The sequence below is a fragment of the Aulonocara sp. 'chitande type north' Nkhata Bay genome, linkage group LG7 (genome assembly GCF_057382095.1).
Source record: "Aulonocara sp. 'chitande type north' Nkhata Bay isolate Kocher_YH1m ecotype deep benthic linkage group LG7, A_spYH_male_GT1.1, whole genome shotgun sequence".
Classification (NCBI taxonomy): Eukaryota; Metazoa; Chordata; class Actinopteri; order Cichliformes; family Cichlidae; genus Aulonocara; species Aulonocara sp. 'chitande type north' Nkhata Bay.
The window spans coordinates 36,945,798-36,969,953 of NC_141350.1; the positions used below are offsets into that span (position 1 = coordinate 36,945,798).

Here is a 24,156-nt window from a genome sequence, read left to right on the forward strand (position 1 = left end):
CTTGAGAGGCTTTGCCTTTTTGCCAGGCCACCGCTGTAAAGAGCAGTTTTCTCTTAATAACTTGCCTGGTTAAATACAAGTTTGAGTTAATTTCAATCAAATGTGAGTAAACCAGAGCTAAATAACCCCTAAATATCTTTAAAAAACAACAACAACAAAACCCTTGGTATTATTTTCTCCTGCCAGTAAAAAACTTGCAGTGGACCCACATTTGACAAACACATTTCTTTAAAAGATCTCAGATCTGTGGACAATCTTTGGAAATGCAATTGATGCATAGTTTTGCAGCAGCTGCAGCATTTACAGAAAAGCAGAGGAGGGGGGAAGCAGAATATGGGCATAAAGCATATTTATACACAACATGTATATATGTAGAAACATGGATATTTAACATTTCAGTTCAACTTATACGACACTTGGTTGTCCAGAGAAGTGCAGAGAGAGCGAGTGTGTGTGTGTGTGTCCCTCTGAGGTGTTAAACAATTGTGGCGTTCCTGATTGGGTCGGGGCCAGAGTCCACCTCAGAGGTCAATTACATCGACATCAGCTCTCTGTTTAGAAACCCGACTCCACGGTCATGAGGTTAAGTGCCAAGTAACAAACAAACAAACAAATAATGGCTCCTGCTGCAACAGCAACAAGTACATCTCTCACATACTGTATATGGTCTAATCCTAAATGGGTATCAAGAACTGAAGGTCCGAAGGATGGAGGCAGAGGTAAATTGTGCATTGCGGTTGTTAAAAGTGAAAACTGAAAATAACGTCAATACTGTTTCTGTACAGGTAGATATGAGGTGTTTTGAAAAGCTAATACCCGCTGTGTTGAGCAGAGTGTGGAGGTGTAAATGGTGTGCTGGAATTCACATGAAACGCGAAGTGGAGAGGGTGGAGAATGGACGATAAGGAGCTAAGAGGCTGGCAAAACTAGGACGTTTACCCACAGTGTGAGTGTGCACAAACTTTCCAGGCGTCCAAGCTTGTCGTGATGAAGGCCAAATGTTGGAAATGTTACTTTCCAAAATATATGTTGTTCCTCCGTGTGCTGGTAGCCTTTCAGAGCATCCAGTGGGCTGTAAAGCTTACAGTTGGGTACTTTAAAACAGCCTGAATGGTCCTGTGTGTAGATTGTACATAACAAACTTTCCCAACTCTCTGTCGAGCAATACGCGAACTGAAGGGTTGATAAGTGGACTACCACAACATTCTCCCCAGTGTTGCACAGTGTTTAGAGTAAGACATGGTTGTATTTGTTGGAACTGGGCAGAGACCTGAGGGTTTTGAGCTCTTGCAACCTTGTTAACCCACCTCTGAATTCTCCAGAAAGCTCACACATTGAAAAAAGAACACAGCTAGTGCAAGACCTGACGTGCTTAGTTGAGTCAGGCAGGAACAGACAAGTTCCTTTAAGCAGACTTATTTCCCCGAACCAGCCCGCCCCTCTTAATTAAGTTCAGTCCTGAAAGACAGTGAGGGCTCAGGTCCAAGTCTAAACAGCCCAAGGCTCTCAAGAGCCCACGATTGTCCCGATCACAACGTTGAGTGTCCAGTTATGACATCATTACTGTTCAATATATGTGTGCGCATATATATATATATATATATATATATATATATATATATATATATATATATATATATATATATATATATATATATATATATATATATATATATATATATATGCAAGAGCAATTCTGTCTTTATGTGTTAAAACCTGATCATCTCAGCTTTTTCTTGTCAAGGTGTAGGAAAAGTGATGATGAAAACAATGGCTCAATATGTTTCTTTTGTCCTCTGTCCGTCCTCATTTCAGTCCACCGTTGTCACTCGTCTTGCTGCGTGGTTTTCATATATAATATTTCTTATTCGTATTTATATTTTTTACAAGGTATAAAACAGACCCATGGGCGTGACGGATTCATTGTTTGAAAACATCTAAGCGAGGCGAGGGGGTAGAAGGGACGGAGGAGGAGAAAAAGAGGGAGGAAGGGGGAGGTTCTCCATCCAAGGCTGTCTTGTGATTTGTCCCTTGCTGGAGATTTTTTATTTTTTTTATTTTTTTTAAAAAAAGGAAAAAGGCCCCCCTCTTGATCCAAGGCTGATGAGGAGGGTTGGGTGGAGGTAAAGAGGGTTCAACCCCTCACCTCTATTATGTCATTTGATGTGGGGCTTCTAGCATCTCCATAAGGAAGGTGTCAATGGGCGTGTCGCCGATGAGCTTGAAGAAGAACAGGTGCTCTAGACACTTAAGACCGATGGAGCGCAGTGCAGGCAATCGCAGCAACAGCTTAGCAAATCTGTCACAACACAAAACAAGAATTTAGCACAGGATGAAAAGCTGAAATAATTTTAAAGTATTTCTAAGCTTGCAGTTTCAGGGGCATTAGTTTTGGCATAAATATGCACTTTGTCATAAGCAGGCGCTCACCCATCCAGCTGCAAGTTATGATTTAAGAGAACTGGTGATGCTTGCACACACAGGCCTCACATTAAATATAAGACTAAGAAAAACCTGTTTTGAGCAAATGGCAAAACTTCAGTGCAAAACTATCACACAATAATAATTTTAATAGTTTTTTATGCAGCTGTAGATGGGTTTCAGCAAACTTTCAAGCTGAAAATAGCCACGAAAAAGCCACAGATGTGCCAGAAACTGCAATTCCTGACACAACCACTTGAGGCAGATTCCAAAAGCTAACCAGTCCCCATATACCCTCATGATAACATGCCCAACATGTTTGCAACCAAATGTAGTAAATATCTATACCCCCCTTGTTTTTGATGACCAAAATTGCCATCCCATTAAAAAAACACAAAGAATTAGTATCACATAAATCAAGCTTATACTATAAGTTAAAACATCATCTACTGTATCAACTCAACTAATACGGTCACATTTGGTTTAAAAAAAATCCAAATTCTGTCAATGATTCATATACCAATTCACAACATCAATTTTTGATATACAGTCTATGTCAAAACTGATAACACGGTGAACTCAAAGCTACTGATAAAACACGTTTCTTGTGTGGATGTACTTCAAGCTTTTTTCTTTGACTTCTACCTCATGAGAGGCTGTCTGGGTTGAGACTTTAAATGTTAATAACAGCTGCAACAATAAACACACTCGTGCTCTTGATTTTCTCAGCACCGCAAACTGGTAATGTAACAATAAGGGCTCGGTGTTTATGATCTTACCTGCCAGGCTGCTCTGGGTATTTCTGTTTGCAGTAGGCCTCTAAAGACGCGTAGACTTTCTCTCTCAGAGCTTCTACTTCGCCTGGGTTGGACAGACCTTTAGAGTCTGCGGAGAGTGGCAGAAAGAACAAAAGAATTCACTACACCACGTGGCTAGGCTGTGCTGCTGTTATTTGTACACAACTGGACATTCTTCTTCACTATAAAAAGAAAAAAAACCCCAAAGAAGTAAACAAGTAGGCGTGAAAAAGCTTTCAAATCTGCACTTTTGCCCAGTGGAAAAACTAGCATAACTCAATATGGAAAAGCATCTCCACATTCTGGGCTAGTCCAATTAAGACCGCAATTCTCAAGCTGCACCAATTTAAGCTTCACTGGACTCATCTTTGATTAACATTTCTGACGAACAAAGCATTGTGAAGTTGACAATCAATGAATGTACATTGGTTGTTAATGGCTGGACCAGATCACACAGTGTGTGAAAGAAAAGGACTGAGGGCCATTTTTGCCTTGCTGTTCCCTTCACCCCCACCACCGTATGTTTTTTCTCCAGTCAGTGTAGTCTTGCAAACCCCTAATTAACAAGGAATCAGGCGGAAAAGTGAACAGGGGCCAGTGGGTCTGGGTATGGCCTGAACAAAATGTGAAACACAGAGGATCAGTGTGTCCAGGGTGAGCAGATCCGCAGAGCCCCAGAGAGATTCAGGGAGCCTCCCTTACTGAGTCACTAAAAACCTGGGTCACATTCATGGGTTAGTTCAGTCCACTTAGATTCCATTTGGATAAGGTTTAAATACAGAACAGCACACTCATAGCAGAAGTGCCTTGGCAAGACACGGGCCTCAATTAAAGAGCGCACTCTTTCTTTGGACCTTTGCGGGGGAACGTAGTAAAATTTACACAAGGTTGGCAAATTACAAAATAAATGAGAATTCATCAATTTCAAGTGAAAATGGTGCCTTGAGAGAATCAAGGTCAACTCAAGGAGATAGTTTCCATTACAAGCTGAGATACCAGAGCTGAGACATAAGTGATGCACAACGCAACAGCGTTCTTGAATCTAAATACGTTATATTTACTTTTAACAAAAGTCTGGCAGCATTTTGAGACCATTTCCCCAATGTGAAAAGTTGTTCCCACTGGAATTGATTAAAGCCAAATGAAAGCTGAGCCAATGAGAATAAGACACATTTGTGATGTTCTATTTTAAGCCTGCTGTGGGATAAGGTTTAATAATCAAAGTTGAAGAGTTTGTGTTGACTAAGCGTTACGCTTCGAGTCCTCAGTGACTCATATTCTATTCCTGCAACGTCTGTGTCGGCTGATTATAGCTAGAAACAGTAGCAGCACCACGCCACAGTGCACAAGATCTTTATACTTTTAATAAAAGTTGCATTTCACTGGAATACGCTGATGTTCAGAAAGAAAAAAAAAAAGCCAGTATACAACAATTACTCCGAAGGAAGAATTACACAGCGCAGTAGTTTGATGACCCATTTCTCTAAAAGATTTTTAGTCATTTTACATTACTGTATATATATATATATATATATATATATATATATATATATATATATATATATATATATATATATATATATATATATATATATATTTATTTTTTTTTTTTTAATGAAAGTTGAAACTAAAAAAAAGAGAAAAAAGAAACAAGAGTTTGCATTGTACAAACAGCAAATGAAAGCTTTTATATAATATACACAATGGTTACCTGGGTTGAAAAGGACAATAGCTCGAAGGCACCCCAGTTCTGTCTTATCCATCTGCATGTCCCTCATCTTTGACACCAGCTCTGTCAGCACTCTGCACAAAAGCAACAGGAGACAGTTAGAGATGCTACTCAGGTTAAAATACTATGTCAAGAATATTTAATTCTTGGCTAATAGGCAATATTTGTGTAAAATCAAACTAAACCAGTGGCAGAAAATTAAAGATCACACTTAACTGGATTTTTTTTTTTTTTTTTTTTTTGCAAATGACACATTATTCTTGACTGGTGCATTGCAAATACGGTTTTAACCACTTTCAAGTTTGCCTCTATTTGAAAAAACATGCACACAAGCTTACTCTGGGCCCACACTGGCACAGTTAGATCAGTGGAAAAGTTTACAGCCCTGCAAAGTAATTATATTTAGTACATGGTTTTCATAAAACGAAAGCCGCAGAGTAAACACAAGCTGTAATCTAACACCAGTGCTCCCACTGTCTGTGTGTGACATCACGGGTGGGAGTGGTGGCGTGTGGAGTCGCTCGAACTCCTCACCCCACTTTGACTCGGTCACACCCTCTCCCTGGCACTCTTTATTTTCCCTCTCACTCCATTTCTTTCTGCTCCTCGCGCCCAGATAGTAAAGTCAATTGTGGCTCTTAGCTCATTCTAATTCAATTTGCTCTAAGGAGGAACAACAGAGCTTAAAAAAAGACAGAGAGGGAGAGAGAGAGGAAAGGGACTCAAGCGTTTAAGTTGATCAGTCTCTTCATTTGTATGGAGAAGAGACAGTGGACCAGATAAAGAAACATTATCAGTTCTCTGCATCTTAATGCTTGCCACAGTTAATAAAGAGATGGAATATGTCCTGTGGCTGTGAACGCTGATGACTGAGCGCACAGGCTGCTGATCAGAGGCGCAAGAAGGGAGACACAAAGAAAGTACTCAAAGTTTGACTGTGGCTTGACTGAGTCTGATGACAGCACGTGCAGCTGCAAATTCTCTGCTGGCTCCAAAACTGTGCAAGGAAACATGCGCTTCATTTGCAGTTTTTAATTTTCAAAATATAATAACAATCCATGACCAGAACTGTTCAAGAGTAACGTAGTTTAAAAAATATATATTTACAAAAAATCCCAAACCAATACAAACAAAATGTAAGATATATTTTTCTTATACGTTTGACAAACTTTCATAAGGGTGGTTCCTGCATCCAGCTGCGCTGTGACTCTATGGTGCATGGATTGTCTATATAAGATATGAGAGGTTCTGTGTGACCCCTGTTGTGTACCGGCGTAAATATTTTATATATTGGAGTCAATCAATTGTGCCTGTGCTGCTTGGCATTCCCCATTTTGTGTAACATTTCATTGTTTCGATTCAATGTTACATGAAATATTCTACAAGGGGTGGACATTTAATAGAATTTTAATCTCGATCAGAATTTTGTCTTCCCACAATTATGACATTTAAAATGCATACTCTGCCAATATAAAACGCAAAGCAAAAGCAATTTAGGCACTCTCTAAATCAGCACTTGATCATGTGTCTGTGTTTGCCTATCACAGCTGGTCCCTGCAGCACAAAGCTTGAAGTTGGACTAAAAGACAAATATACAACAAAAATCCAATGTCTGGCACAGCAGAACGCAAGGAGCTTGTCTCTTGAATTGGATCAACATCCGTTGTTTGGATTTTGGGGGAAGTGATGTTAAGAACAAATCATAATGGAAGAATGCTGTGAAAGAGTGCTGCTTTGCATTGCAGATGCAACTGAAAATATGCCACAAAATGCAGTATAATTAATGAATTAAGGCCAAGAAAAACAACTACAGATGTAAATTGCCCAAGTGCCAATTAAAGGGAGCCTGTACGACACAACAGCGTGTACATCCAGCTCACAAAGACACACTGGAATTGTTACAGTTATTATTCCACATTGGCAATATTTGTGCTGTATCAAAACCTCATGGGATTTCACAGCTGACAAAGACTTTGCTCTGAGTTTTAGTCTGAGTTTCTAATGCTAACGTGTTATCAGGAGAGAGACTGATACACCGATGAGCCGATATTATTGGCTGATATTACTCATTTGCCATTATATTGATATCAGTATTTTTAAACAGCCGATAAATAAAAAATTTAAAATATATGAAGAAACAGGAGAACTAACTTTAACCATGTTACAAGATTGATGCGGCATAGTTTGTCCACCAGGGGGCCCTCTACAACTTCTCTAATGCAATGTGTTTAGACCGCCAAATCAGCTGATCTGACAAAAGTTAGGCAGAGAATAAAGGACTAATCCAAATGTTTTTGTAACAATGAAACAAGTTTATTTTTAAATTTCTACAACATCTTAGTAAGGACTTATAAATAAATAAATACACTTAACAAATGTTTTGTGTCCCTTGATGTTAAACAAAATATCGGCTGATACTAAATATGAGTATCGGTAAGACTAATACTTTTCTAACTCTTTAACTTTTATTAACTTAAAAAATAGGCCACCTTTATAAATCACAATATTATCAAAGCACTACTTTCAGGTTGCATTACATGCTACTCGAGCACACCTTTAGAAAGTGCTACCTAATATATTATTTACAAAAGTTTTTGGTGCAGTTTCTACATGAATTTAGATGTCACTAAGTCCAAGAAAATTTAGTAACCTGTCAAAGATGGCTCCCACTCCGGCACTGTGGGCACTGTTGCGGTGAACGTGCAGCCCCGTTGCCAGCAGAATCCCGTCTTTAACCGCTATCGAGCGGTGCGAAAATGATGCAATGAGGAGCTCGTTCCAACCTGAGAAAGAGATGAGGAGAGGGACTGAGAAAAAAGTATGAGAAATAAAACCACTCACACTCTCCGAAATCCCCAGTACAAAAGTTCACGCAGCATTCGAGCAAAATGAAACTGACAACAAAGGAGGGAATTCCAATGAATCAATTAAGCTGCGCACTAAAAGCATGCAGCTTTCTCAAGCACAGGCATCAGGTTATTACTAAGACATTTGAATCATGCTTTCTAAAGAGACAAGCGTGTAAACGGGATGAACTGCGCCTGCCATCGCAATAAAGACAACAGGCTTGATGCGCCAAAGCAGGGGGCTCGACACGGAGCGCCGAAGACACAAGACGCTGCCGTTTGAGTGACAGGGCTCCTTTAACTGTTCTGCCTGGCAACACCCGCCTCTTCTCCCCAGAGTTGAGTTGGGTATGAGCGGAGCCGGGATGCTTTTATCTGTGATACAGCAGAACTAAAGCGGTTATTTATAGAAAACCTGAGAGCAGAGACGAGCGTTGCCGAATAATGTCTCTCTCCCCGCTTTGCTGAAGTCTTTCCATCTTTTTATATGTGCAAAGGATAAGAATGATGGGAGGATTTATTTATTTTATTTGTTTTTTTAGGGTAAGGGATGGGTGCGTTATAGCATTTTTTTTTCCTGGAGGAGGATTTAGAAAATAATGGTGTAATTTAGAGTGACAAGCAAGCAACAAGGGCAATGTGTTGGGAGAACCCAAAAGACCTTCCTGCATGTGACGTTAGTGACTGTAGCAGAAGTGACAGATGATTCACTCTCCGTTTTACATCGCTGCTTCTGTGATGCTTGCTTTTCCTCATACAGCAGATGCATGAAGAGACTCTGGGTCTGTCTCTTGCATCAGTCACATGACCGAGAGGTATCCAGTGTTCTCTTTTTTTCTGACTATATTATTAATGTTCATGGGCATCTGTTGTATCTACAAATGTGACTTATTTAACAATGAAAACAATGTCCTGTGATTCTGTTATTTTTATTTTTATTTTTGTTTAATCCTTGTTATTTTAAACAGCAGCAATTACTTGCCTTTTTAATACACAGTCAGTGGGCATAATACAATACATCTTACACTGAGTAATCAGTGGTTTGTTGAACCAGCAAATTTGATTCAATTTATTCATATAACAATGACCATTGATTCCAACCCATATCCTGTTAATTATATATCATCACTGCCAATCACTGCAAATTGTTTGCTGGTTAGATCATGCAAAATACTTAAGTCAGCTCGACAGACCTGCTCGTAGAAGGATGACCTGGTCGTCCAGCGGCAGCTCAGAGAAGTGGGGGATTCTTTTAGCCCACTCAACCAGGGTAAAAAGTTGTTTGTCAGCTGCTTGACAGATATTTGTCACTGGGTCGTTGGGCTGCAGGGGACGAGAGACAAAGATAGAACAGGTTAAAATAAGTCAGAAAATCAACTACAGTGTGAATTAAATAAGATTGAAATGTTAGCTTAATAATAATAATAATAATAATGGATTGGATTTATATAGCGCTTTTCAAGGCACCCAAAGCGCTTTACAATACCACTATTCATTCACTCTCACATTCATACACTGGTGGAGGCAAGCTACAGCTTTGTGTCTTTTGGCTGAGAGCCTTGTGCTAGGGCATAATTGAGCTACAGTGCTATGACAACGTATTTCCCCACCCTTCCTGATTTTTTAGTTCTTTTGCATATTTCTCACACTTGCTACCAATGGTGGTACAACCAGGTATTAGGGTTTAGGGGGCAATTACTTTTTCACATGGTGCAAGGAAGGTTTCGATTTCCTTAACCTTTTAAAGCCAAGCGTATCGTATTTGATGCATGTGTTTTTGTGAGTTTTTGAGACTTCTATATCATCAGCGTGACTTTTTTAACCCTATAAAATATAATTGGCATAACACATTTTTTAACACATTTTTAATGACTAAATTGCAAAAATATGGCTAATGTAGCAAATGTAATACAAATTAAAACTCATACATATGCAGATTAAAATTTGATATATCAAATATTTTTTTATATATATTTATGTAGAGAGATTTTCTATAGATTTCTGGCAGTTATTTCATGGTTCAGGTTTTAAAGGGTTAGTAAATTTAAAATATTGATTTTAAAACTCCATTTGTATTTACTCAGTATATCTTTGTCTAATATTAAAATTTGTGTTATGATCTGAAACATGTAACTGTGACAAAAGTGCAAAAAAAATAAGAAATCAGTAAGGGGCTTTTTTCATGGCACAGTACCTATAACTACGTAATCACACACACACTGACACCAACATGAGTGCCCGCCGTGAATAATATCTTCTAAAGAGGTACGGTGAAAAAACAAACAGTGATTCTGTCTCAGCTTGTGGAGGAAATACCTGCAGAGAGCTGTCAGTGAAAAAACAACTTTCGCTGAGCTGACTCTTTCTTTGGGGACCTTTTAGCCAAAACACAAATCAGCCTCTCTGACAGCTAGTAGAGCTCAAGAGGCCCTTGAGAGGCTCCACTGACACTTTACTACAGAGCAAGTGGTTAGGAGCTCAAAGAGGACTTTATCACAGCACCAGGAACGGCTTTGTAAAAAGGTAAACCAATGTGCTCACAGTAGTGCTTCTAATAATGATTGTGTAATTATGCTGATAACCACATTTGGCAGAAATGACTTCAAGTAACACCTCTCAACATCATCGTGGATGAATTTGGGTCCTTTCAAATCTCCCGTTTTTAAGTAAGATCATTGAAAAAGCAGTTTCTCAACAGCTCAGTTACTTCTTAAAACAGAATAATTGCTACGATGCCTTCCAGTCAGGTTTTAGACAGAATCACAGCACTGAAACCGCTCTGACCAAAGTGTTCAATGACATATGTCTGAATACAGACAGTGGAAAAATGTCAGTCTTAGTTTTACTGGATCTCAGTGCAGCATTTGATACAGTTGACCACAACATATTACTCAAACGACTGGAGAACTGGACAGGTCTTTCAGGAACTGTACTAAACTGGTTCAAAACATACGTAGAAAACAGGAAATACTTTGTATCAATAGGTAACTTCACATCTGAGCAGACAAGTATCACATGTGGAGTTCCCCAAGGTTCCATCTTGGGACCCCTTCTGTTTAACATCTACATGCTCCCACTGGCACAGATTATAAACAACAACAAAATAAACTATCACAGCTATGCAGATGACACACAAATATATATCACAATGTCACCAGGAGACCGAGGCCCTGTACAGGCTCTTGGTAAATGCATTGAGGAAATCAATGACTGGTTGTGCCACAATTTTCTCCAGCTAAACAAAAACAAAACTGAGGTAATAGTCTTTGGCGCCAAAGAAAAACGATTACAGGTCACCAGAGAACTTCAATCTATACATCTAGAAACCACAAACCAGGCGAGAAATTTGGGTGTAGTGATGGATGCAGACCTAAACTTAGAAAAACACATTAAGACAATAACAAAGTCAGCTTACTATCACCTCAAGAATATTTCAAGGATAAAAGATCTGATGTCTCAACAGGACCTGGAAAAACTAGTCCATGCATTCATCTTTAGTAGGCTTGATTACTGTAACAGCATCTTTACAGGTCTACCTAAAAAATCAGTCAGACAACTACAGCTCATTCAGAACTCTGCTGCTCGAGTCCTCACTAAGACCAAAAAAGTGGACCACATCAGTCCAGCTCAGAGGTCCTTACACTGGCTGCCTGTCCGTCAGAGGATAGACTTTAAAGTTCTGATGCTGGCCTATAAAGCTCTGAATGGTTTAGGACCAAAATACATCAATGACCTCCTGACCCAGTATGAACCATCCAGATCCCTCAGGTCATCTGGATCCGGTCTTTTATCAGTTCCCAGAGTCAGAACCAGACACGGAGAAGCTGCATTCAGCTTTTATGCTCCTTATATCTGGAACAAACTCCCAGAAAGCCTCAGATCAGCTGAAACACTCAGTTTATTTAAATCCAGGTTGAAGACTCACCTGTTCTCAGCTGCATTTGAATAAAGCACCAAATCCACACTTTAAGCTTAAATTTCAAAACTTACATTTAACTACTGATTTTATCTACTGTTCTGATTTTATCTGTTTTGATTTTATATACTGTTGTTTGTTTGTTTGTTTGTTTGTTAATTAGTTAGTTAGTTTATTTGCTTGTTTTAATCAATTTTAAATCATGCTTTTTATTTGTTCTTGTTTCTAATGTCTCTGTAAAGCACTTTGAATCACCTTGTTGTTGAATTGTGCTATACAAATAAACTTGCCTTGCCTTGCTTCACTACGTTGCTGCAGTTCATTAAGAGCATTTGTTTATGCACAGCTCTCTTTAGGTCCCACCACAATATTTCAGTTGAGTTGATATTTCCACAGATTTGTGGGCCAATGCAACAATTGAAATATTTTTTTTCAGCCAATCTGTTGTGGTCTTGTTGCTGGCCAGTTATATACGACCAAATTTTGGTCACATAACCGGAAGCTCTAGCAGTCAGACAAATGGCCTCACATTTCATCGTGAGTTCATCGTTGACCCAAGGACAGAAAGGTCCCCAGGTCAAATCATCATGCCTCCACTTCTTTTCTTGACAGTTGGTATGAGGTGTTGTGTTTGGTTTTCACCAAATGTGATGCCGTGCATTATGGCCAAACACTCTGTCCAAATGGCATTGCTTGGGGTTTTCATCTCGAGGTTTGTTCAGTTGCAACCTCACGGACCTAAGCCATTCTGTCATGTTCTTTGAAGAGTGAAGAGGCCATACTTGTTCGGTCTTTTGTTATGAACTTCAACATTTAGCACGCTAACTGAGGCCTGTCTGAGATCTTTGTGCAGTGCATCATCTGCCCTTGGGGTGATTTTGCTGGGACGTCTGCTCCCCACTGGGAAGACTGTGGTATTGTGTTAACACGCACCTGAAAGCTCCAGACCGGCAAACTGCCAAAATTGCTTTTATAGAAGTTGTCATAGCTGCACCAAGAGCAAAAAAAACTTGTCCATTGATAGACAACGCAGCATACAAAATGTAATTCCTGAAAACAAACGTTTCCCGCTCACCAAAAAAATGAAAGGGAAAAGAATGTGTGCACCTTTTTAGCTTTAGTCAACAAAATAATGGTATGAGCCTAAATAAATGCATGTCTTTTATTTAGAGCTTTTTTTTTTAACATACAAACTGAAGTTGAGGTGAAAACAAAGCCAGATTTGATCCTTATCTGCTAATGTATATCTAATGATAAGTGTGTTTGTCATGGTCCGCGGCCCGGCGTCCGGGGTGCTGCTGGGATGTCCACGCCCACGAGCGTGGCTGCTAACCCCACACCTGCATCCCATCCCAGGCGATCACCAGGTGGACTATTTAATCCTGCCCTACCTGCTGCTCCACGCCAGTCCGTAGTCGCCTCTCAGCGATCACAACTCGGCGTGTTTTTTTCGAGCCACCTGCCTGTCCACCTGTCCGCCTGAGATTTGGTTCACATTCAGCTTCGCCGTCTCGACCCCTTTTGGAGCTCCACCCCCCTCTGGTTCACTCGGCCCGGCTATCACCCCTCTCACAGCCCCGCTCTCGGCGTTCCCTGTGCGGTCCCTCGGTTTCGTCTGGTTTCATCCGTTGTTTTTCTGGCTACCCTCACGGGACACCTTTAGTTGCAATAAAAATTACTTTCTTTATTCGCTCCTACCCTAGTGTGTGTGTTCTGCTACTGGGTCCTGCCTGCGCTCGGAACTTCGGTTCATGACAGTGTTCTTTATAGAAGAAGACAACTTCTGCATGCAATGAATGCAAAATTGCAAAGACAAGGACTTGTTCTCCTTAACTGTCCTGTCACATTTGATTCAAAAGTATTGTTCTTTGACCCTTGGGGAGTAGCGGTAGAATACTAATGCAATGCATGCTCCATGACTAACTCAGTAAACTGTAACTCCATCTGGGCTTTGGGTTAAAAAAATCCACAACAATACTGCCATTCTCTGACAAGTAATTCACAGCCATCCCAAGAGTACACATGCTACTCTTGATATGCGTGTGTGTAAACAAAGGCTTTGTGAACATGCTTTTGTGCATAATTTTAAATCAAGTCAGCATCCCTAAATTCTAAGTAGCTCCACATGAACTCGCCCTCTGACAAAAACAGTTAGCAACTTCTCCCCAACTTCTCCTCCAAATCCCACAGATCGATGCTAAAAGCTAGGAGGATCCTGACATCAACTGCAGCTCTCCAGAGGAGATTAGCTCAAGATGAAGGAGAAAATATCTCTTCACTCACATTCTCCTTTTATAAAACACAGGGCAAAGACTATCCCATCCTCTCCACTACATTCCCTCCCTGCGGTGTGAAACTAACACACTGACTGCAGAGCATCACAAATACGCAGCTCAAATCTGAAAAACTTAAACCAGACACAAAGCCTACACTGTTTTGAAAACTGTAAGTCATCTTGTTTTTTTTTCTTCAGGGAGAGAAAGAAAACAGGCACCTTATGAATATTTCAGCATCTGATCTCCGTGGGAGATGTGGACGCCGCAGCTCAGTACGACAGTTTTCGTGAACTGCGCTTCCTCCCCAAAACATAAACAGATCCGGTTAATTCATTCCAAAGGGCACAGCCCGCCAAAAAACAAATAAAAACCACAGGGGGCTTCAGCGTGCGCCACAATTGAGCCACCGCTCCCCGTAAGAATACAAGTCCCAGGGTTCTCGTTAAACATGGCAAACCTTATGAATGTTGCATGGCTATCTTAGCTGTGTTTAGACTGACCTGGTTTCTTTGTCACCGTCTGTGAAGATGACGAGGAGAGGGGCTTACAACTTCCTCAAACAATTATTCTAAGTACAGCATTACATCTACTGTACTTACTGTTCAAGCCAAAGAGTGGACTTTAGGATGTTATCAGCCCCTGACCCATGAAAGGATAACCTCTACAGTTATAAAAAAAAAAAATATCTCACAGGTTAGGTATAAAGACTACTTTTTCTTTTAATTTGGAGATTAGTGGCAAAAAATGTGGAGGAAAAACAGCAAGAACACCAAAAAACCCACCTGACACAGAGAGTAAGGTCATAAACTTGCATTCTTCCCTATGAAATTTTCATGGGGAGACAAAAGATTTGCTCTTCAGTCTTTCATTATTGTGCTTGAACCACACTGTACTAGAGTGACAACAGAGAGAAAATTGGGTACTCACACAGATCAGGATAAAAATGAATTACTCAAGTGTCCCACTTTTTAGATTTAAAAAAAAAAAAACAACAACAACAAAAAAAGCCTTTCTTCATATGTCATAATTACAGTTAACAGAAAGATAAGACCTTTTATTAAAATTCTCCATAAAGTAATTCAAATATAGTAGAAATAACAGCAAGAAATAACACAAAAAAGAAAGAAAATGGGATGTATAAAATGGAAGTAAACCCTAAGGATTAGTGAATGATAACATTTTCCCCTCTGCCCTTCCTACTTAGAAGAAGACCTCTCTCTCACTGACTAAAGGCATATTACTAACGACTGTTTAACTCCTGTTCTAGGTCAGCATGAGATAAACACACCTTATTCAGCTTGGCCAGACCCCGACCATTAGACAGTGGCGGTGGCCTATTCATGGTGTACACTCATGACCCAGGTCATGTGATTAATTACAACATGGAGCACTGGTTCTCAATGGAGACCTGGTAGGGGGGAGGCAGGGGAACAGCATTTGGATAGCAGAGGAGTCCTTGTGGTCAGGACAGAATGCATGCCAAGCCTCTGCCAACATTGCAGGCTTCACTTCAATTAAAGGATCCGCTCACTCAAATCAAAAAACAAAATTATATTTCATTTTTTATTCCTCGTCATATCCAGCTATACTTAATGTCCTGGTTTAGGGTTTATATACAGTAGTGGCTAAGAATTTTAAATGCCCACCACAGCCCAGGCTACCAATACTTGGTTGGTGGACAAACTGAGTGACACCAATTGTTGCTGGGCATCTCCTACCAATAGCCTGGAATCCAGTTCACCTTTGTGAGGTTTTCCGCTGCTTTCATCATCATGAAGAAGCCCTGTACCACTTTTATATATATATTCACATATATCTTACAGTAGCTTGGTAACATTAAGTGCAAACACAGCTAGCATTATGAAAGATTTTTTATGGTTGAAGATAATTAAAGAACAACTTCTGTTTATTCTTCTGGCAACAGTGTTTAGCCTTGTTAGACTCTGTTACACTTTATCTTTTTGCTAAGCCCATTGACTAGTATGATGACTTTGCCTCTGGGGGCAGTGGGGATTTTTCACGGCTTCCAGCGTGAGGATATTGGACTCTCTATTCCATTAGCTACTCACTGCTCATGAGAGAAGATTCAGTTGATAAATATTTAAATCTCTAACAATAGCTAATATTCGTGAGATTATATTTCGATAAATACCTTTCCTCTGTCTTGCTTTCAATGCAGACATTTATTTTATTTATTTCCATGCATCGATTAAACTTTGGCTACAAACAGACAACAAAAAGAAACCAAAAAGCTCTTGACCCTTGATGACCCTGAATATTTGTGTATTTAACAGGCAGATATCTGTTTGTAGCTTAGAAGGTAAAGGAAGGTGACTACCAATAAAAAGGTTAGTGGTTTGATCTCCAGCTCCTTCACTTCACATGACCAAAGTGTCCTCGGGCAGAATACTGAATCCCAAATTGCCTTTGATACATTCATCGGTGTAATGCATTACATTTAATTTTTAAAACTATTTTCAGCATATTCATATGATTTCCAATATGATTTTGCTCAGGAGTTGGCAAAGAATACATTTAAAACAAGCCTTTAAACACTTTCATTGCGGTTTTCTAATCTGTTGTGGAGGCCCTTAGAAATCTTCCTCTTGGTGTTGGGCAGGCAGCGGGCATCGAGAGACCCAGCGTGGCAGAGCCCAAACACTCAGTGCATTAGTATGTCTGAGCTGCTAGCCGCTCCCCCATGAATCCCTACTCCTCCTTCCTCTCCCTATAATGCCAACGCTCATGTCCTACATTTCCATCTGGCCCCCCGAAAATAGCTCCCATTTACTCACATAACAGCCTTCACATTTCTACCTTTACTTCACAAGACATTTCCTTCCCCCGAAGCAGATGAATCCCAGAAGAAGTCCCCTCTCTCTCCCTCCCTCATTCAGTCTCACTCTCCCATCTCTCCCCCCTCCCCGCCTCCTTTGGTAGGCTTCTGCACAGCTCCTCTGTTTCCCATGTTTCCCAGCAGAATTCCTGAGAAAGCTGAGGCTTTGTGGTATGCTTTCAGGAACAGTCTGCCTGTTGCATTATTCATCACTCCTAGTCGCCAATGTGTCAAAGACAGCCCACAGTGCCCAGCTGATACTAAGGGGCATATATGAGGAAACACACAGCTGAGTGAAGGAGCTAATAGACCAGGTAAGCTAGTTCCTGAGTCCACAAGTGGTAACCTAAAAAGCCCCGAAGGAGATAACAAAGGTATTTATATTTGATATTCAGTAACATGTCTACCATCAGGCAGCAGGTAGATGAGAAAAACAGCCGCAAGCTTTAAAAAACAGGGAACTAAAATGTGTAATTTATCTGAAACATGGTTGATGTGAAACATTACTACAGCAAGCATATCCACATGCAGGCAAATCTGACTTGACTTATATGTTTGGCACTCTTCACTGCAGAACTGAAATACATGAAGCACTCACACATGGAAAGAATTAAAACAACTTGTGGACAATGGTGGAGCAGCTCCAGTGAGTCTTTTGAAGCATAAATTTCTAAAATATAACTCATAAGCCATAAATCTAAAAGTGAACAGCTCTTTTATACTAACTGCAAACCACTACATTTAGTATTTAGCATGCATATGCAGAGATTTTAAGTTGCCTTTTAACTGAGATTCATTGTATTTACTGTCCAATACCTAGGAGCTCCTAAGTGAAAGCTGTTGGGAAGCTTTCACATTTAAGAAAATGACAAAAGAAAGAAAGAAGTCAGAACACAGATGTTGTGTTTTTCAAGCTTCCAGTCAAGATGTTGAAAACAATAGTGTTAAGCAATAAATGCAATAAAAAAGACATTTTGACAATAATTTAAACAGTAGAGCAGATCTAGAAATGAATCAACCTGTGCTTAATGCTAAGGCATTTTTATTGACAACTAATTTCCAGCTAATCAGAAATTAATAGTTAAGTATGACTAGTACCACCGGTATAACAATGGTGCATATCACTAATTAGTGTGAATGCTGAAAAGCATTCACAGTATTGTTATTCTTAAAGTGACAATTTCAATAAAAATTGCCAGTTATTTTAACTTAAATGAATTAGAAAAATGTATTATATCATTAAACAGTGCACGACTGGATGGGTCTCGCTTATTCAAAGAAAACAAGCCTATGGTGTCCATTAACACACACAAGTTGGCTTTGGACCAAGAGAAACTCTGATATGATTGTGACACATCAATCTTTCATGAACTCACTCACTTTAGCCAGACTGCAACAAACCCTTCCTCCTGCTACTGCTTAGTTTGGATAATGCGTTGATTATATTCCATTGCTGGCATGGACGCAGATAGCTGGAAACGGTAGAGTACGGTAGTTATATTTGTTATATTTCTTTGAAGTCCACCGACTGGAGCACATGCATAGCTGTAAACTAAATTCTCTGCAGAAAAGTCCATCAGGTCACAAAAAATAGACGGGCACTCGGAAGTCCGTACGGACCCTCACGGTCACGTCCGATGATCAAATTTCTGGCACTTGGACACAAGTGGAACCGAGCAGACTCACAGACATGGAAAGCATGATAAAGGTTTAATCGGTGAGGAAGGAGAAATATTTGAATAAGTTCACATCCTCAAGTTGCGATGAACCCAAACCAGTTAAACTGAGAGATTATTCAGTCTGGACATTTGAATGAGTTGGATGAGTTTGGTTTTCTTGAGAACACCATTGGAATACTGAATGTCTTCAGGTGATCGTGACTGAAGCTGTGAAGCCAGCCAAGATGAAACAGTTGACAGATAATCATCCTGTCAAGTGAGTAAAATACTGAGAACGAGAAAAGAACTCAAAGCAGTAACCACGGTATCAAATGGAGGGAACTAAATAGGTGGAAAAACTGACCCACCATCCAAAGTAAGTCTAGATAAATCACTGTGTGTGCTCCTATGAGTGTAAATATAAACATAAAAATCATATAATCTGAATCTGCATTACACAAAAAAACTCACCGAGTTTGATGGCACACCGAGGTTGGTCTCGATGTAGGTCTCGGTTTTAGGTTCTACTGCTTCCTCGGCTTCCAGGATCTTCTCCACGGGCATGTCCTCGTTGGCGCAGCTGGTAGACTCTACCTCGTTCTCATTTTTCTCCTTGGCTCGCTGGCGCTCCTCCTGAACGGCTGCATGTAACAAAACTGGTTTCGGTCACTACTGCTGTTTTACAAGGTCAGTATGTGATCAAAAACACACTTTGAAAGAAAGAAAAATGCAAGCTAATAGGGTTTTGACTGTGAAGCTTAGCAGCTGTTTTGGTTCACATTCACAGTTTGGTTCAATGTGATAAATAAACTGTGCACTGCAAGTCCTGCAACTAGTGAACAAACATCTAGCCTGAGTCTGTTTTCAGTGCTGAATCTTCCCCTTTGATTAATTACTTGAATTCTTGCTGCGTTTGTGAGTGTGGAATAATTGTCCACACTCGGCTCTACATCGGTAGTGAACTAAATACATATCTGGTGCTTGTTCATGGCTGCTCGTGCTTGCCTGAGTCTGTAATTTAGTGTTCGACATTAAGTGCATCTTGGTAAGCAACTGAATAGTTCATAACTCCGAATGTACAATGCCAGCAAAAACATAGCCGAGAGAGTTTAATCATCAATAATTGCTTCAGCAGTGAGGATGGAAAACAGAAAGACCTTGGGTCTGCATTATGTACAACAAAGCAGCATGGAAATGTCCAAGGACATCTTCCAGTTTCCTTATCAAAGATAAGTCTTCTTTACGCAGTGCTCACTGACATACACAGATCATTTCTAGATAAATAAATAACATTTGGCCTGTCACTCTTTTGTTACACCATGAATGGAAGCCAGAACATCTAAAAAAAAAAAAAAAAGTCTCAGCACAAATCAGTGAAGACTTTATCGTGTCTAAAAACACATTCAAACGCAACCGTGCTGGTTCTGTCATCTGATTGGCTTGGCAAGCAGACACAGGAAATGGTTTGTGTGCCGAGCAGACACAGAGACTCACTGCGGCCGAGGCAAGAGAAACCGCACCTCCACCCTCAAGTGAGAATGAAAAAGACGCATGTCTGTGTGTTTTCCGTCTTTTCAAAGGGCTGTAATTCACTTAATTCAAAACACCACCGAAAAAAGTACTGTGGCTTTTTTTTTTTTACATGTTTTTCTTCCAGCCATGGATTAATAAAAAGCTCTTGACATAATGTGTTTTGTGATAAAGGGCTGTTGGAAATTTAAAGTCAGCATGCAGGTTTATATACACACACCTGGAGAGCTGCACTGCCACACACACACACACACACACACACACACACACACACACACACACACACACACACACACACACACACACACACACACACACACACACAAAATCGCACACAATGGGGTTTCAGATCTGACTGAAGATCTGTCTTCTTGAGTTTCCCTTACTCTGGTTTCTATTCCAAGTCCCGAATCAGAGAGGCCGTGGTCTTGTTGTGGGGGGGAAAGGAAAGCAGGGGTTGTTAGAGGAGGAGAGGGAAAGGGGCCCCACTTTAGAGGAACTGCTGTCTGGCAGTGGAGGTCAGCTCAAGGGTAGAATACTTGTGTTGGAGTCAGGGAGAGGTGAGGAGGGCTGAAATCATGTTAGCTTTATTCTCCCCTCCTCCTCCTCTACTCTCCTGACTGGGAGAGCATAAATTCATTTAATCCTGTTTTTCTGTGGATTCGCTCAGCCTTTTGGGCTACTGTTGCCATGTTCTCCAACCACAGCCCCCCGGGCTGCATGGGGAGGCTTAGGCAGCATTGCAAGTGAGGCAGAAGGCAGTAAATGATAATATCCTTGAAAGGAATAAAGAGCCCAACAATGACATAAATAAAAACAAGAGAGAGGAGATGGGAGGCCAAGTAAAGGTCAGGAAAAAATGGCCTTCGATAGAATATCCTCCAAAACATACCAATGAAAAGAAGAAACCTATTCTCCTCATTAACTGTGTTTTCTTCAGTAACCACCCACAGACACCTGGTTAACACATGCTGCTGTTTTTGCATCCTTAGATCTCTTAGCCATCTCCAAGCATCAAGTAGTGTAATCTATGCACTCTTTTCAGTAAACATGGTTGCCTTGATGAAGAAAGGCAGTAACTGGCTTGTTCAACGTGCAAAAGAGTGCTTAACAGCACTGCTGAAAGGGCTAATATTTCTAACACCTAGATGGAGTGTTAAAATTCACACCTCACAGAATGTTTTTCTCCCCTCAGACAACAGAACCACTTTCAACCCCACTGTGAGCTTTCCCTGGAGACGCTTTACTGTGCTGCTCCATAATGAATTACAAAAGCTATCTGTCAATTCAGTGTTCACGTTGTGTTGCTGGGTTTCTTGAACTGCTTTGAGCCAATATAGCCATATTAAAAAAAAAAAGAAGAAGCTGAAGATGACATGAGAACTTGATATAAAAACAAGTGCATGGGTGAGGTTTGGCAGTATGCAGCAGACACATGTTTCAAGATGTGCCATTAATCCATTTCTGAAAAAGAAATGCAAAAAAAGGCAAAGTTGAGAACTGGTAAAACAGAGGGAATAAAGTGTAGCACACAAACGGATCATCAAAATGATTCTCCTTTGAACAAGGACGATTACGGGCAATAAAGCCGAACCCAGAGTACCCAGGTTCACCCCAAAGTCAAGATAAGTCAGGTTAAAACCTGCAGCCAAAAAATCCATTGGTTTGAAGTGCAACCGAATCTCAGAATCTCAATGAGAACTGAAGAGTCAGTGTTTCTCTAAGTTGTATTATGTATTTGTTTGGGGTGGTTTTCTATTTAATACTTGGAAGTAAAAGGTAATTATTATCCAAACACAACGACACCAGATAGTCACGTGAAATTGAATAATTAAGTGTTGTAATTATGTTTGTGTGATGTGAATATTAAAAGCCCGACAAGGGATGAGGGTTAAAAATGAGAAATAGCTAGAAACTCTATGCGCAGCACATCTGTTTCTTGCTCCAATTCAGAACTTGATAGTCTTCATTTCATTGTGTGCTATAACAGCAACAACTACCATGTGACTGTGATTCACCTGTTCAGTACTATGGAGTCCTTCTATGCACTTCTGTCAGTGTTTTTACTGTCATTATTGAAAGGATCAGAGAGATTAATAATCACTGCCTTATATAAGAACTCACAGATGTCAGCAAATCCCTGGAGGGAAATTGCCAAAATTATTGGAAGTACAAAGAAGTGGAAAATCATGTTTGCTTCAAAAAAATCAACAACAACAAAGAATTGGCACCCAAGAGGGTGGGAAAAAAAGTCTTGTGAGTTTATTTGTTTCTATGGTGGCTGGCACCACATATAAAGCACTGGGGCTCGACCACAAGGCAATTAACACCACGGAAATGAAGCATGAATGATGGCAACGGCGTTAGCTACTTACGTCGGTTATGCCGTAACCCCGACAAAGATTGACTGCAGACGTTTAAATCTTTTAGTCTTAAAGACCAACGTCTGATTTAGAAGAAAAAAGGAGATGGAGCTGAAGATTCTGTTTTCAAGAAAGATGGGATTTGCATTTGCACAGACCCAGTCCATGTTAATAGCCTCTGAAAATGGGAGACTATGGAAAAAAATAAGTGTAATTCCTAAACAGGTAAAAGAAAACTTCTGTTAAACCTTTTGAATTAAAGCTCAAAGTCTCTGGTCAAAGTCTGCAGTCCCAGTAAAACAAATATCTATTTATGTGTAGGTAATGGTTTCCTTTTAAAATAACATTAACACTGAAAAATGACTGAATAATGGTAGAAATTGAATAATGATCTTAAACTGGGTTTGAATAATAGGCCCTATATTTCGTCCCATGTGGCTGATCGAATCTTTGAATGTCTTCCAAAAGGACAGCATTATGTGCACACCATCAGCAGCTTATAACTTTAGGAATGTGGTGCAAATTTTTCATCGTGCTGTGCAATTACAAGACATCATCCAGTTGGAGTACTCAGTTGGAGTATTAAACTTCACATATCTTGCAACATAAGTACAGCATCCATCTTTTGCACTGTGTGAAAAATGAGGTGGCTTACAATAACTAGGTAAGCTGTTCCCCACACCACATGTAAATTTCCAAAAATCATTAGAAGGAGAAAAAGACAAAAAAGGATTCCAGGAAATACAGGAAACATAAACTCGCATAGTTTCATAGTTTAACCGAGAATGTTTTTCTTCAGTCTACATTGCTGAAGTCTCCGTGTGGATTGCCTGCTCTCACAAACCCTCATTTGGTTTCCACTCACAGCCATGTTTGATTCATGGCGCTGAACAGATGAATGCATTCTAAAAAACTAATGCTGCAAGCAGAAAATTCTCTCATTTGAGATGCCGGGTTTTCTAAAAATTTGATGCGTCTCTAACATATGACGTCAGTTACCCTTGACATCGCTTGCTGGGTGAGATACAGTTGGTCTTTGCAGCTCTGCATCACTTGCCAAGTTTATCAAAGTATTCTGTTTTTTGTTTTCTTTGGCCTATAAGAAGTGGAAACTTTGCAAAGAAAAGGAAGGATTACATTTGACATGTCAAAGTATTTTATGTCAACTTCTAGGGTATTTTGAAAGCTCTGTCGTTAATGAAGTCGTAGCTTAAATGAGTATTTGTGTGCAGTGTTGGGTGTAATGCATTCCAAAGTAATGTATATAATGAAATCACATTCTTCAGTAACAGTAATGTAACGTGCTCTTGTACTAAATTCTATCATTAGATTAAAGTTAAAATGATGTTGTTACTAAAAGTTCTTCAGCTATCTACATGGGAGGCAGATAGAAAGGCGGAAACATAAAACATCAAACAAACTTTCTTTTTTTCCTGTGAACTTGTGCTACAATCAGATCATTTCAGTTTGCGTGCTAGAAGCAGAAAAATGGTGAAGTGGAAGATGGACATTACTGCATCCAGGAAACAAACAACAGCTTTGTACTACTAACATAACTTCGGCTCTTTGCAAAAATCTGCACAGCCAGCATGCTAACGCAAAGCTAAAGCCCAGATATGTGTGCTGGCCCCAGCCCAGCAGTCAGGCCCTAGACTTCAACAGGTAACAAAGGCAGTGATGAGCAGTCACGCTTGCAGCGCTGCAGCTTCCTTTTCAGCCTGTGCATTATAGAATTAAAGTAGAATCGCTGTGGCAATTGCTTTGAAGTGTCTTTGGGCTGTTTT

General features: G+C 40.0%; 1 protein-coding gene across 3 annotated transcripts in view; it reads right to left on the bottom strand.

The window, feature by feature from the left end:
• Nucleotides 1-1,665: 1,665 nt before the first annotated feature.
• rxraa (retinoid X receptor, alpha a) overlaps nucleotides 1,666-24,156 on the bottom strand; it is a 158,085-nt gene continuing 135,594 nt past the window's right edge. For 2 of the 3 annotated variants that reach the window (XM_086300262.1, XM_086300263.1), the window contains exons 6-11: nucleotides 18,951-19,135; nucleotides 8,987-9,116; nucleotides 7,598-7,730; nucleotides 4,930-5,021; nucleotides 3,201-3,306; nucleotides 1,666-2,299 (exon numbers count right to left, since the gene is read on the bottom strand). In XM_086300262.1, coding sequence (XP_086156388.1) covers nucleotides 2,152-2,299; nucleotides 3,201-3,306; nucleotides 4,930-5,021; nucleotides 7,598-7,730; nucleotides 8,987-9,116; nucleotides 18,951-19,135 — 794 coding nt within the window. In that variant the 3' untranslated portion in view covers nucleotides 1,666-2,151. The remainder of the gene's footprint in view (nucleotides 2,300-3,200; nucleotides 3,307-4,929; nucleotides 5,022-7,597; nucleotides 7,731-8,986; nucleotides 9,117-18,950; nucleotides 19,136-24,156) is intronic. The other variant, XM_086300264.1, reaches the window with a different exon arrangement.